The sequence below is a fragment of the Coenobita brevimanus genome, chromosome 91 (genome assembly GCF_032717465.1).
Source record: "Coenobita brevimanus isolate Jiangsu-jjx chromosome 91, ASM3271746v2, whole genome shotgun sequence".
Lineage (NCBI taxonomy): Eukaryota > Metazoa > Arthropoda > Malacostraca > Decapoda > Coenobitidae > Coenobita > Coenobita brevimanus.
This window is the reverse complement of record NC_137044.1, coordinates 18,164,052-18,179,389: the sequence shown is the minus strand read 5'-3', so window position 1 is coordinate 18,179,389 and position 15,338 is coordinate 18,164,052. Positions and strand designations below refer to the sequence as shown.

General features: G+C 46.5%; 1 protein-coding gene across 1 annotated transcript in view; it reads right to left on the bottom strand.

Moving 5' to 3' along the window:
• Positions 1–15,338, bottom strand: part of LOC145411804 (regulator of G-protein signaling 7-like) — a 344,883-nt gene that overhangs the window by 266,616 nt on the left and 62,929 nt on the right. The window contains exon 2 of the mRNA XM_080281748.1: positions 4,601–4,747. Within this exon, the coding sequence (XP_080137874.1) occupies positions 4,601–4,723 (123 nt within the window). The 5' untranslated portion in view covers positions 4,724–4,747. The remainder of the gene's footprint in view (positions 1–4,600; positions 4,748–15,338) is intronic.

Genomic DNA, 15,338 nt, shown 5'->3' with positions numbered 1-15,338 from the left:
ACACAGTTGTCTCCCACTGGTCCATGTTCATCCAGTAGTACAGTTACCATGTTTCCCCCTGCCACTGTTCACCCTACAGTAAAAAAGGAAAACTGGATATAAATTCCGCTGTCGCCTGTCCTACACCGACGGAGCTTAGCAAAAATTGATTTTTTCCTCGTGTGGTCGATAAGCATCAATCCTATGTCATCTCTTCAATCCTGCGCCGTAGTATTTCTCACTTTTTCCTGCCAGCTTCATCTAGAGGGATTGGTGAATAGTGAGAGCCATCTTGCTTTGCTGTTCCTGTCTCTGACTCATAAAATAGACAGCCTACTTGTAAGCTATCATATAAAAAAAAAAAAAAAAAACGCCGGATGCTGTTTGCTTTCCCCTTCTACCTTCTCTTTTTCTCCTTTCCCTTTTCTCTTCCCATTTTATTATCCTTCTTCTCTCAACCTTTTCCCTAATCCTTCATCTCGTCCATTTTTCGTTTTCCTCTTGACCCTTTTCCCACTGTTTACCCTTACCCTTTTTCCTCTTCTTCCCCCCCCCCTAACTTTTCTACCCTCTTCCTCCCTCCTAACATGTTCCCTCCCCACTCTCGTTCTATTTCTCTCCTCCCCCCTCATGTCTTCCCTCTTCGTTTTCTCCCCTTCTCTCCCTTCCTCCTCCTCTCCCCCTTCCCCTCATATCCTGTTCACCTCCTCTCTCCTCTTCCGCCTCCCTTCCTTCCTTTCTTATTTCTCCCTCTCGTCTCGTTTTTCGTCCCTTCCCTCTCCTCTCCTCTCTTCTCGTGGCCTCTCCTTCCTATCCTCTCCACCTTCACTCCCTCTTCTATTTTTTTTTCCTTTCTTCCTTCTCACTCTACTGCTTACCTTACTTTTCAATATTTCGTCTGCTCCCTTCCTTTCCATCTACATTATTTCTCTCCACTCCTCGCCTCTCCCCTCTTCTCCACTCCACTCCTTTCCTCCCCTTTCCTTTACTCTTTTCCTCTCCACTCTTCTCCTCCCCTTTCCTTTCCTCTCCACTCTTCTCCTCTCCCTTCTTACCCTCCTCTCCCTTCCCTCCCCTCCTCAACTGCCTTTCCGCGTACCGATTTTCCCTTCACCTTTATGTCACTCTCCTGCCTCCTCCTCCCCTCCCCCCTTTGTTCTCTCACCCCCTCCCCTTCTCAGACATGCCCCCTCCCCCACTCCAAAATTAGTCCCTCCCCTGTCCTTCCCTCCCTTCTCAACTCATTATTTTCTCCCTTTTTCCTTCTTTATCACCTTCCCTTCCCTTCTCTATTCCTTACCCTCCTATCCCATACTCCTCTCTAACCCTTTTCCCTTCCCCCTCCCTCCCCTGCTCCCATTTTCCTTCCCCTCCCTTCTCTTTCCTTCTCCCTTCCCCTCCCACCTTACTCCTTATCCTCCCTTTTCTTCTCCAGTAATTTTCCCTCTCTTCCCTTTCCATCCCTACCCTCCCCGTCCTTCCCTGCTCCCCTTACTTTTCCTCCTCCTTTATCTCCCCTCCATTTCCCTCCCAATTTCCACCATTTCCTTACCTTCCTCCCCCTCCCCTTCCCTCCCAGTCCCTCCTTTTCATTACCTTCTCTCCCTCCTCCTTACCTACCGTTTCTTCTCCTTACCTTACCTTCCTCTCTCCTCCTTACCTTACCTCCCTCCCTCCTACTTACCTTACCTCCCTGCCTCCCCCTTACCTTCCCTCCCTCCCTCTCCTTCCCTTCCCTTCCCTCCCTCCTCCTTACCAAGCCTTCCTGCTTTTCTATCCTTGTCTTTAACTGGTGGAATATATACATATTTTTTTTAGTTCTGATGCTGTTTGCTTTCATCTGTACTGCTTTAAACTCCCATCTCCTTACTTTCCCTCCCCTTTACATCCCTTCCCTTCCCTCCCTTTGCCTTCCCTTCCCTTCCTTCTCCTTACCTTCCCTCCCTTCTCCTTATCTTCCCTCCCATCTCCTTCCTTTCCCTTCCCTCTCCTAATCTTCCCTCCCTTCTTCTTCCTTTCCTTTCCCTTCTCTTCCCTTTCCTAATCTTCCCTCCCTTCTCTTTATTTTCCCTCCCTTCTCCTTTCTTTCCCTTCCCTTCCCTCTCCTTATCTTCCCTCCCTTCTCCTTTCTTTCCCTTCCCTTCCCTCTCCTTATCTTCCCTCCCTTCTCCTTTCTTTCCCTTCTCTTCCCTCTCCTTATCTTCCCTCTCTTCTCCTTTCTTTCCCTTCCCTTCCCTCCCATCTCCTTACTCTCACTCCCGCCTCCTTACCTTCCTTCCCCATCCCGTATCTTTCCTCTTCTCCCTCTCCTTCCCTCCTCCCTTCCCTCCCCTCCTGCCCCCGTGTTTCGCACTCTCACCTCCCTGGCTTGATTTCTTCTTGTCTCCTCCAACACAGTTCGATAATTACCCTCCCTTCTCCCCCTCTCACACTCCCCCTCCTCCCTCCTCTCTCCTTCCTTCCCCTTCTCCTCCTCCTTCCTCCTCTCCTCTCTCCTCCACTTCCCTCTCCCCTCCCCTCCCCTTCTCTTATTTTTTTTCCTCCTCCTTCTACCCGCTTCTTCACCTCCATTCCTTCTCTTCCTCCCTCTCTGACTGCTCTCCCCTCCTTCTCCCTCCCCTCCACTCTCCTCGTACATTCCCTCTCCTCCATCCTTCCTTCTCCCTCCTTTCTATTCTCACACTCCCTCTTCCTTCCCCTCCTCCTCCTCCTCCCCTCTTCCCTCACATTCCCCCTTTCCCCTCTCTCTCTTTTATCACTCCTCCTGGTTAGCCTTCTCCCTTCCCTCCTCTCCTTCCTTTCCTTCTACTTTCCTCTCATTTTTAATTTTCCTCCCTTCCCTGTACGCTTCTTTTCTTTCTCCCCCTCTCCTCCTTCCTTTTTTCCCTTTTCTACTCTTTTGCCTTCCCCTGTCCCCTTCTCTTCCCTCTCCTCCCTTCGCTTTCCCTTCCTTTCCCTCCCCTCCCCTTCCCTTCCCCTCGTTCCTCCCTGCTTTGCCCATTCTCTCTTTGCCCATTCCTTTCCCCTCCTCTTCCTTTCCCTTTCCTTTTCCTCCCCTTACCTGCTATACCTTTCCTCCCTTCCCCTCCCCTCGTCCCATCTCCATCACTCAATACTCTCCTCAATTTTTGCATTTTCCTTCCCTTCACTACCCACCTCATCTTTCTCTTCTCTCCTCTCCCACTCCATTCCCTCCCCTCCCCTCCCTTACCTTCCTATAGACCTTCCCCCCATACAATATAGGCATATCCCCTCCTCCATCCCCTACTACCTTTTCCCCTTCCCTAACCCCTCCTTCCCCTTCTGTAACCCCCATTCCTCTCTGCTAACCCCTCCCCATCTCCCTTTTACCTTTCTCATATCCCTCTCTTCCCTCTTAACCTTCCCCTTATCTCTCTCTCCCTCTTCCTCATCCCTCGCTTCCACTCCCTTGACCCCTTTCCTTCCCCTCCCCCTCCCCTAACTCCTCTTTCCCCTTCTCCATTATTTCCCTTCCCCAAACAATCCTTTCCCCACTCTCCCCTTCCCCTCTCCAACACCCCTTTTCTCCTCCCCAACCCTTCCCCCCCTCTATACCCCCACCCCACCCTCCTAAGACCTCCCAACCCCTTCCTGTCCCCTCTGACTCACTCCCTATCCTTCTCATTATCCTTCCTCTCTCCTAACCTCTCCCCTAATTCCTGTCTTTCTCTTGCTCTATCAGTTAACTCCTCTCTCCCCTCCCCCTCCCCCAAACCCTCTCCCAAGACCTCCCTTTCTCCCTCCTCTAATTCCTCTCCCTCTCCCCCCTCCCCTCTCGCCTCCTCCCAAGATCACCCAGCAAATTACTTCCTCCTCCCACACTTATCCTCCTCGCTCATCATCTTTCTCCTCCACTACCCCCCCCTCTCCTCTCTCTCTCTGTTTCTCCACCTTTTTCTTACCTTCAGAAACAAACACTACCTACATGCTCTTCACAAATTTCTAAATCTCTTCGTCCCAAATTCCACTTACTTTGCTCATGTCTGTTTCCCACAATTTTCTATATTATTTTTCAATTCGTCCACATTCCCTTTTTTTTTTTTTTTCCCTTTCACTCTGAGTACTCCCTCTCATCCATTTTCTATTTTCAACTTTTCTCAGGTTCACCAAAGTCTTTTAAAATTATATCAGACAAACATGCACAACAACGTATCTTTCTCTCTACAAACACATAATCAATCAGACCTGGGACAACGCTCACTAAATCGACTCTATGTACCGTACTTCTTTGTGCTTAAAATCTGAATTACCTATGCTCAGTCTTGTTTCCAGGCACATGTTCCTTATTTGACGTTCATTCTCGTTAACCCCAAGCACATCAACACATTACATCACACGCCGGACCCCTACCAATACCTCCTTTTATTTCAACCATCGCAAATTCTGTAACTTCCTGGCATGTGTTTTACCACTCTGCACTGATGAATTCAAAACCTGCCATTCTCGACCTCTGGAATAATCAGAATCACTTTCACCAACTCAAGCTACTACTATTACTATAAAATAATAATAATAATAATAATAATAATAATAATAATAACTGTTCTTCTTCTACCACCATTCCTCTACGCCTACTGTATATGTGGTACTGTTGACTCACCCTCTTGTATACGATGTGGTTGGGTGTCTCGTCGACAGGCGCGGCGGCTCCCGTGGTGGCCTGACCATTGTTGAGCTCGCCCTTCTTCCGCACACCCACGCGCTCACCGGACATGCTGACCATACCTCACTCCCACCCCATACTACCCTGCAACAAGAGACAAGGACAGTTAGTGACTGAAGAACAGATAACGTGGGGTAATTAACATCTTCAAAGGTCTCTGCCAAACTACTGGACATGTTGACCATACCCCACTCCCACCCCACAGGTCGCCTATCGTGAAACAATGCACCAATAGTTCGTGATACATTAACAGAGACGGTAATGATGGAGGGAACTACTTACAGACCATACACCATTCTCACCTCATACTACCCTGAAACAAAACACAATCAGGGCTGTGATTTAATAGCACGGTGTAAATGTGTAGTAAGACATAAAGGTAGATACAGGTAAAGCTGAAGAAGTCATTAAATACCATATCTTACCCTCACCAAACACTACCACGAAACCAGGGACAAAAACAGTCACCGATTTAGTAACAGACAGGTAACGCTGTGTAATCAATCCCTTCAGTACGAGGTGTTTCTCAAGCCAAATAAAACTGTCTGACAGTAGCCCAAACCATACCTCAGTCCCACCCCACACCACTCTCACACAAAAATGAAACACGCTGGGTCTCGATGTTACAGTACCAAGAAGTGCTCAAACATCTGAAATTGTGCCCGCACCTAAAAAGTACACTCTGTGTGTGTGTGTGGGGGGGGGGGGCAAAGGCTTCAGGGCCTATATCTCGGGGGCAGTAGCCAATCCCAAGGCCCAGTAGTCCTCCTACACCTCCACATGTCACCACTTCGGCGCTAACACCCACCGTCCATATTGAATACATGCTAGGGCTGTCTCATACAGGACTGGTGTATTGGTATTGGCGGGGGTATTTTTACGACATGTCGGCGGGTCATCTGGTAGATCAGGAAAGTCTGTTTTTAATGAAATTCAAATCCTTAAACTGTTCCCTGCCCCAGCCGGGATTCGAACCTGGGTCCATCAGGACTGCAGGCCGCCTCTCTACCGATTCAGCCTTACTGTAACGATCCCGATTTAAAAAGGGGTATTAGACAAGACACAATTTCTTTCAGGCTATCCATTGCATGCCTAGAGGACGTTTTCAGAAATTTTATTACAGCGACAAAGGAATGAATATAAATGGTGAGCGATTGAAGAACCTTAGATTTGCGGACGACATAGGCCTCTTCAGTGAAACAAGGGAGGAACTACAGGAAATAATACGTGACCTGAACAGGAAGTATCTGAAGGTATGCCTGAGAATGAATATGAGGAGGAGGAGGATATGTTTAACATACACGCTCGTTCCTGTTTAGTAAAAATAGGAGATGGAGAACTAGAATGTGTTGAGGAATGCATACACCTGGGCCAGCAGTTCAGGCAGACCCCAGTCTATGACAATGAAATCAAGCAAAAAACAGGAATGGGATGGAGGGCTTTTGGCAAATTATGTAACTGGGTGAAGGATAAGCAATTACCATTATGCCAAAAAGAGATGGTTATATAATCAGTGTGTCCTTCCTGTTCAAACTTAATGATCGGAAAAATGGAGTCTAACAAAATCCTTGGAATGCAAACTTAGGAGTGCTCAGAAAGGAATGAAAAGATTATGTTCGGAGTGATATGAAGAGATAAATGGAGAGGTTCCTAGATAAGGGAACAGACAGAGGCAGAGGATCATGACTTCAATTTAAAAAAATCATCATCATCATTATCCGGACCTCCTTTCCCACTCTAGGGCACGGTGAGGAGTAGCAATATCCAGACAGCCCAAATTTGCCCAATCCAATGGGCCACGCTTCCATTCACTCATCATTCAAGCCCCCGGAATCCTGGCTCTATCGAATACGCCAAAAACATTCACCACGTTTAGTTGTTTCAAACAGAGAGACGGTGACTCCCAGTGTGATGTTACAGAGAATGGAGAGAGACTGGAATTGGTGAAACAGTTCAAATACCTGGATACAGTGATAGAAAAGAGACGAAAATGTGCAAAAGAAGTTGAAACCAGAGTGACACAAGGAAGAATAGTAGCTGGTGCAATGAAGGCCTTGATAAGAAACAGAGGCTTGAGTGTTGCAGCTGCACGAGGCTTACATGAAGGAGTGTTAGTGCCAGCTTTAACATATGCATGTGAGACTATGGTGTGGCATGAAAATGAAATGTCAAGAGTAAGAGCAGTGGAGATGGGACTGCTGAGGAATGTATGTGGAGTACAGAGGGTGGATAGGATACGAAATAATTAAAAAAAAATAAATAAAACAGATGGATGTGAGCAGGTCACATCCTTCGTAGAACAAATAACAGATTGGCAATAAGAGTAACTAAATGGCAGCCCAGAGATGAAGTCAGGAAGAGGCAGACAAAGGACGAGATGGCGAGATGAGATTCGGAGATTCGCTGGAGGATCTAACTGCCAGTAGGTCAGAGTGCAAAATGATGGGAGGCGTTTGTCTTGCAGTGGACTGACTCAGGCTGATGATGATGATGATGATGGTGATGACGACGACGACTCATCGGACGATGATGATGATGATGATATTCTCTGACATTTACAGTGTCTCAACCCAAGTAAAGACAGGACACCTTTGAGATCTGCACCTACTCCTGTGATACTGTAAACAAACAATCATTTACAGAGAAGGGGCTATCCCCGGGGGGGGGGGGGACACAATGACTAAATTCTGGTCGGGATGAAGGTCTACAACAGTGCAAAATTTCTTCCTAGGTAAAAAAAAAAAAAAAAAATGTGACACTCCATTCCCTCCTCCCCCCAGGACCGCCTCCCCTTTATGAAGACTGTGGTGTCCCATCCTGCCTAAAAACTGGTCTTACTGTAAGTCTACCACTGTGCAAAAATTTGGCAAAAACTTATAGTGGTACATAACGACTTTGGCTGGAATCCCAGGGGCCGTCCCCACCATTGGAGGGAGGTCTTCGGAGGTCCCACCCTGCCTAAGACCTGGCCCGTATGGAGGTATCTCACTGAACAATATTTCGTACTACCGCTATTAGATTAGGAACTATGAAACGGCCTTAGCCGGGACCTTGGGAGCTGAGGGGGGGGGGGTCCATTTTGCCTGCAACCTGGCCCGAGCGGAACTCTACCACTTTGCAAAGTTTTGTCTTTCCCAACACCTGCCTCCCCCTTCCACGTAAAGTCTGGGCATCATCCTTCAAGAAGGTACAATAACTCAAACAGCAAGTAAGTAACACAGTCAGGGATAAGCACCGCATCTGGTCGCCCCTGTGGATGCTCCAAAACTACTTCGGCCGGACTCGTATCACTATGAAAAGGGACCCCATCGCAACCCAGATCGTCAGCTCGGACGGTATAAATTTTAGCAATGATAAGACTGTGTCCTTTATGGAGTAATCATTAATGTTTACCATACTGGCCACTTTCCATAATCCATCGGTGGTGGTAGCCTATATCTCTGGTGATTCTGAGAATGTAATTAACCCCTTCGGTCACAGGATGTATTTACGATTTATGCTTGCTATCTCTCCACGATTTTTATTCAGCTTTATAGTCTTCGAACAGAAGGTGTTAAATATGGCCTTCATTAATTCATTTTATTAGTGGTGGTAATTAAAAACCTGAACATAATAAACTCCATGGAGCCTTGGTAAATTGAAAAAAAAATTCAGTGTTGTGAAGGACTTGAACAGGTTGAATTAAATTTACGAGTCACATGTACTAGTCTCTCTTTCTCTCTCTCTCTCTCTCGCGAAAAGATGGTCAGCGTAAGTAGAGAAGACCAAGATAAGTCACGATACAAGACACTGGTTAACTCTGCACACACACACACGGGGATCGAACACAGTCATAATATTCAATCTGCTTCTGGAAAAACAGTATCCCTTTTTATGGCAGGTGGCACCCATAACATACTGCATTTATAGTGACAAAACTGTCCCTGTACAAGAAACGCTGAACTTGTGTTTAGCGTCATGTTCCTAAGTATCATAACACACTACCACACCACAACACATCACCAACCACACAACACCACACCAAACCACCCAGCTCCCACACCACACCACAACACATCACCCACCACACCAAACCACCCAGCTCCCACACCACACCACAACACATCACCCACCACACCAAACCACCCAGCTCCCACACCACACCACAACACATCACCCACCACACTACACCACACCAAACCACCCAGCTCCCACACCACACCACAACACATCACCCACCACACTACACCACACCAAACCACCCAGCTCCCACACCACACCACAACACATCACCCACCACACCAAACCACCCAGCTCCCACACCACAACACATCACCCACCACACAACACTACATTCCACACCAAACCACCCAGCTCCCACATCACACCACACTACCCTGCTGCCACTGCACAAATCACAACCACGTCAAAACTCTCCACACCACACTGCGCCGCACTCCACCACACCACACCACACACCACAGCATACCACACCACCGCACCCCACACCTCACCACACTGTCTCCCACACCACACCACACTATCTCTCACACCGCACCACACCAGCACAGGAGATATCAAACGCGGTGTCGTGTCTTAATTAGGCGGCCGGACTATTTTAAGAGGCGGAGGAAAAGTTGTGAGCCACCCTTCCCCTCCCTCTCGCCTTAAGTCCTCTTCCCACCTCCCCTCCCCCTCCGCTTCCCCATCCCTCCCCTCACCCCACCTCAACTTCTCTCCCCTCCCCTTCCTCTCCAACCCCCTTCGTGTCTCCTCCTCACCTCCCCTCCGTCTCCTCTTAAGTCCTCTTCTCTTCTCCTCCACTTCCCCTCTCCCCTTACCTTCTCCTCCTCTCTCTCTCTTCTTCCCCTCCCCCCCTTCTTCACGTAAATCCTCTTTCCCTTCCCTCCCCTCTTTTTACCTTCCTCTCTCCTCTGCTCCCCCTCCTCTTCCCGTCCCCTCCCCTTCGCTTCTCCTCTTCCCCTCCTCTCTCCCCTCTGCCTCTCCTCTCTCCCCTGCCTCCCCTCCGCTTCTCCTCTCCTTCCTCTCTGCTTCCCCTCCTCTACCATCTGCTCCCCCTCCTCTTCCCCTCCCCTCGCTCTCCTCTCAAGTCCTTTTCCTCCCCTTCTCCCCATCCTCCTCTCCCTCCTCTTTTCTCTTCTCATCCGTTGCACTATCTTCTTCCATCTCCTGCCGAGTCCCCCCCCTCTCCCTCTACAACCCCTCCATCTCCCCTCCAATGCTTGTTCCCCTCCCCTCCTGAATATCTTTCCCCCCTTCCTTGCCATTGCACTATCTTTTCCCCTCTCTTCTTTCTCCTTCTCCTATCTCTTCCCCTTTCCCTTCACATCCTCTCCAACCCTTTGCCTCCCTCTTAATCCCCCTCCCTCTCCTTCCCTCCTCTCTACCCATTTCTTCTCCCCTCTACCTTTCCACCCCAAACTCTCCCCCCTTACGCAAGCCTCCCCCCACCGCCCTTCTCTTCCCTCACCCCACCACCCGACATCTTCTCCCCTCCCTGTTGATGTCACCCCCCCTCTCCCCGTCCCCTCCACCTCTCTCATCACGCCCCCCCTCCTCCTCTCTCCTCCTTCTCTGCTCTTCTTCTTTGTCTTCCTCCTGTCCTTCCCTTTCATCCAGTCTTCTTTTCCATTCCCTCTCTCTCACTGTTTCTTCTCTTTCCCCCTCCCTCTCTCCCTTACGCGCTTCCCCTCTCCTCTCTCTCTCCTCCCCTTTCTTCTTTCCTCAGGCCCCCTCCTCCCCCCCCCTCTCTCTCTCTCTGTTTCTCCTTCTCCCTTCTCCTCCCCTCTCTTCGCTTTTCATCCTCTCCATTCATACACTCACCCCCACCTCTCTCTCTCTCTCTCTCTCTCTCTCAGCCCCGGGCCCCACTTACACCCACCTCCACCACCACCACCACCACCACAACACCACACTCTTCAGTAATTTAACAACCAACACAGAATACTGTGTGTGTGTGTGTGTGTGTGTGTGTGTGTGTGTGTGTGTTATTTTTTCTTGAACTTTACCCGTGTATAATACCCCTTTTCCATACCATACTCTTTTCTGCACTCCCAACTACCATACACTTTAGAACCAAACCAGAGTGCATCATCAGCATCATCAGCAGCAGCATCTTCAACAACAACAACAATCTCATCATCATCAGCAGCAGCATCATCATAATCATCACCATCATCAACAACAACAACATCATCATCAACATATCTCATCATCACCACCACCATCATCATCATCATCAACAATCTCATCATCATCATCATCTCACCCTCTTTTTCCCAGCCAAGGATGTGACGAGGTAGGGTCCAGAGAGCAGAGGAGAACTAATCGAGCTACCCACATAAATGAGCCACACATTCATCCACCCATCAATCCAGCCCGCGGAATCCTGGCGCCACCCCACAGGCATGACCATCCACACTTGCACACTACAGTAAGTAAAGCCGAAGTATTTTCTGAGGGAATCGACTGTTAATTTCCCGCCAAAATATGTTGTTGGATAAGTTACCTGCAAACCAAATTGGAAGAAAATTCGCAAAACTTTACGGAATTCGGTCACCACGTTTCACAAGGCAATCCATAATAAACAATATATGGCGGTTGGCATTCGGTCGTCTTTCACCCAATCCTCACCAAAAGAAATAGAGTTCTGCGCATCCACATAATTGCTAATTCCTGAAAGTTTGGTGAAAATTTGTCCACAATTCAAGATATTTTGGCAACACACACACACACACACACAAACTACATCGGCTCTCCGTGTTAAAGGCAGGCAATACTAACAGACTAATATGGAGATATTCATCGTAAAATTAGTAAGGTACTGTACTGTAAATACTTCATGAATATTTCCCCTGAACCTATTTTAAGAAGGTAAGATCCAGTGTTAAAAATATATGGGTCGTATTCTAGGTGGCGTAGCAGGTCTCGTAGCATCTCTTCCTGTGTGATTTATTTTCCATCTTACATATTATCCTCATGCATGTTACATCAATTTACTACTGACATATCTAGCATCAGTACCACACAAGAGGTTTATCTGAGTGTGGTGTACAAAATAAATCGTTGAGGAGACGTTGCGGAATTTCGAAGCCAATTACAAAAAAGGAATCACACGTGACTGCGTTAGTGTGGCCTTACTTCAGTTAAACATCTTCACCACGATTACTTCTTCCTTTCTTTGTCTTTCTTTTTTCTTTCTCTCTTGACCTTCGTTACCATGAGTGTTAATAAATTATGACGCTACTCCAATTATTTCTTTTAACACATTTACCACTCTTACTTTTTAATTTATTATTTACAACCTCCGCCAACGAAGTTGGAGGAGATTATGTATGCACCTAAGTTTGTCTGTTTGTCCAGACGATATCTCCTAAGTTCTCAATGAATTTCAATGAAATCTGGTGGAAGAGTGGGCCATGGGCCAAGATAGAATTAAATTTGGGGCCGGACCCTGATCCGTCACTGGTGGAGGTACGCGCTCTCTGAGTGCTTCTAGTTTATCTATTTATTTATTTATTTCTGACACCGCCGGACAATTCACGTGGTTTGGGACAGACCCCTGGAAGTGGAGGTGTATTAAACGGGAACGGTATACAGAATCCACCGCCTTCACTATCATTAGTTCTTATATCCATTACCGGTATACCTTACACCACCACACCAACTTGTTCCGCTTAACACCTTCACCCTCATGACGTAAGCTTATTTCCTCCTGTCTCCAAACGACTTTATTCAGCTTTGTAAAGGGTTAATGAAGGCTACACCTAACTCCTCCAACTCGAAGTCTCTGCTGAGCTGAATAACATCTTTTGGAGGTAACAAAAATTAAATACAAAATTACGTCATCCAATTTTGACACTTAAGAGGAACGAGTCGTAGTGATGAATTTTATGCATACATACATACACACATGCATCCATACACACACACACACACACACACACACACACACACATGCACTATATATATATATATATATATATATATATATATATATATATATATATATATATATATATATACCATCCTTCTTGCCTTCTATCCTCTTCTGTCTTTCTTTCCTTCATTCTTTCCTTGTCCTTCTGCCTACGGGCGACATTACACTCCCTCTTCTTTCTTTCTTTCCTCTTCCTTCAACCTATGGGTGACTCTACACTTAGTGACAAGCCAAATGGTTTCCTGTACACCAGAAAACCATTTACTACGCTGGGTGGTAACCATATAACCAAATTTTGGCACCTGGTGGTTTAGTAGGTAATTATTGCGCTCCAATCGGATTGAGTTGTGAAGGTTTATATCCAAGGGGTGGTTGGGGTTGATTACTCATGCAATGCCACTCAGGGATGAGTGAGGCTGGTCGCTCTCATCTTAAATGTCGGGACCAACTGCCTAGCCCCGGGCTCCTACGCTCCTCATGAGGCAATGTAGGATTGGATGATGGATGGATGGATATATATACAGTATATACATAGAGAGAGAGAGAGAGAGAGTAAATAAATAATAAATAAATAACTATTTCCACTAAGCAGTGGTTATTAATAAAGATACATGTTCCGATATATAGTAAGTACAGTACAATGAAAACATGAAAAATCAGTACATATGAAGACAAATTTAGAGCAAAATAAAATCTCAATTGGGATTTTTATCTTGCAAATGCATCCAAGGTATTTCAAGTCAAAAGAGAGAGAGAGAGAGAGAGAGAGACTCCGTTAATTCCCTTTTACAGTGAAAGTGATGCTGGAGAAGGACGCCTTCACGTAGTGGCACCGATATGACGGGATGGCGATGCCCAGTTATACAAACGTTCTAATGTGTCTTCAGTATTCCGATAAGGCATGGTGGACTGCGGAAGAAGGGTAACTTATGCTGCGGCCCATCGGGTACACGTTCAGATGTGCCTGGCGTTGCTCCTCCTCCTCCTCTACTGCTACTAATGCTGCTGCTGAGAGATACCGGTATCCCCTTGGCTGAAAAAGACTACCCAGAAGTACCGAGAATTAAATATAAAAGACGGTGAATATAAGGAAAGATCTGAGGAGTGAATAGGAGATAAAAGGAAGACGCGACAATGATGAAGGCGGCTTAGGGGGTCGTTTAGGCAACTATTCAGTTTTTACCAGGCCACAATCTTCCTGTAGAATACGACACACAACAGTCTGATTTATACCCAGGTCCCTAATTGTACTGCTGGATGACGAGACATAAGAAACCAAGAAACATTTTTTACATGAGTCTGGCTGGCCCTGGAAGGGACCTCGAGTTTTTCCGTATGTACCCACGAGATATGTTAACCATTCCATCACGGGCGTGTACTGGCTGGGAGGGATTACAACTGTTAGGTCACCTGCCGGGTTGCGTGGGGCTGAGCACAAATCCACATGACTCTGAAATGTCATCAAATGGGTCGAGTTGAAAAATATCCTCCCATAATGGATTTACCTGGTTCTTCATAGAATTCAAGTGGCTTGCTTTTATTACGGCATGGTGTATTGATAACGGTGCATGGCTTCTAACTATAAGTCCCGGGTTCGATTTCCGGCTAGAACTTCAAAAACATTCCCATATGTACACACGTGTAATGTATGTTTCTCCATCCAATATATATATATATATATATATATATATATATATATGGTTCCTGAAAAATTGATGGGGCTTGGAAGATGGCGTCCTTGCTCACTTTCTTGTCATGATACTGATCACTGTAAATGGCAGTATCATTACTTGTGAATACTGGATATGGCACTGGTACTATGTCTATGTCACCATCAGCCTCACACCATCAATATGAGTACATGTCAGGGAAATGGTGGACAACTTTCATTCTCGAAAACAATGGTAGGTTAATTATGGTAAAGTACTGAGAATCTGATATTACTCGAATTCTGCCAAAAATAATCTTTTCCACTGGCACAGTCTGAGAACTTGCAACATTCCTACATTTTGGTGAACACATCGGGGATAAGCAGAGGCATTGGAAACATGAGCTGGTCTGGTTAGCTCTACGGTCGGGTTTCGCTGTTTTACTTGCCTAGATGAATATTTGATTTTTAACTGTACCTTTTGTGCATGGAACGAGGAACAGAGACTACGGAAACAGAATTCATCACCCCCCCCACCACCACCACCACCACCGCACAGCCATTCCCCTGACACACAAACAAACGAACGTCCAGATAAACTCGGCCTAAGTTCAGCGACGGATATTACGTTGATTTCTTAATACAAAAAGAATATTATTTTTTACTTCTACAGTCCTTCGATTCTTACATTAACAAATCTAATTCTTCAGTATTATGTGTGGCTAGAACTGAATAAGTAATGAAATAAATGGTGTATACATGAGGACGGGAGAGTCAGTGCAGAGACGTGAGGTTATCAATGCAGTCAGTAGGGGAAAGTCAATCACGGACAAAAACATATTACATCACGTACCTAACACTGACACACACACACACACACACACACACACACACACACACACACACACACACACACACCTCATACTTCACTATTATCTTCCGCTGTCACAGAATCCGCATAAGATTTCATAGATAATTTTACCCTTTCAGCCCGAGGACTTTTTCACCTGTATCTAATTCCTCTAGTTAAAAAACTCTTGATTAATCTAAAAAAAATACGTCTGAAAAAGCAAGAACAACAACAACAA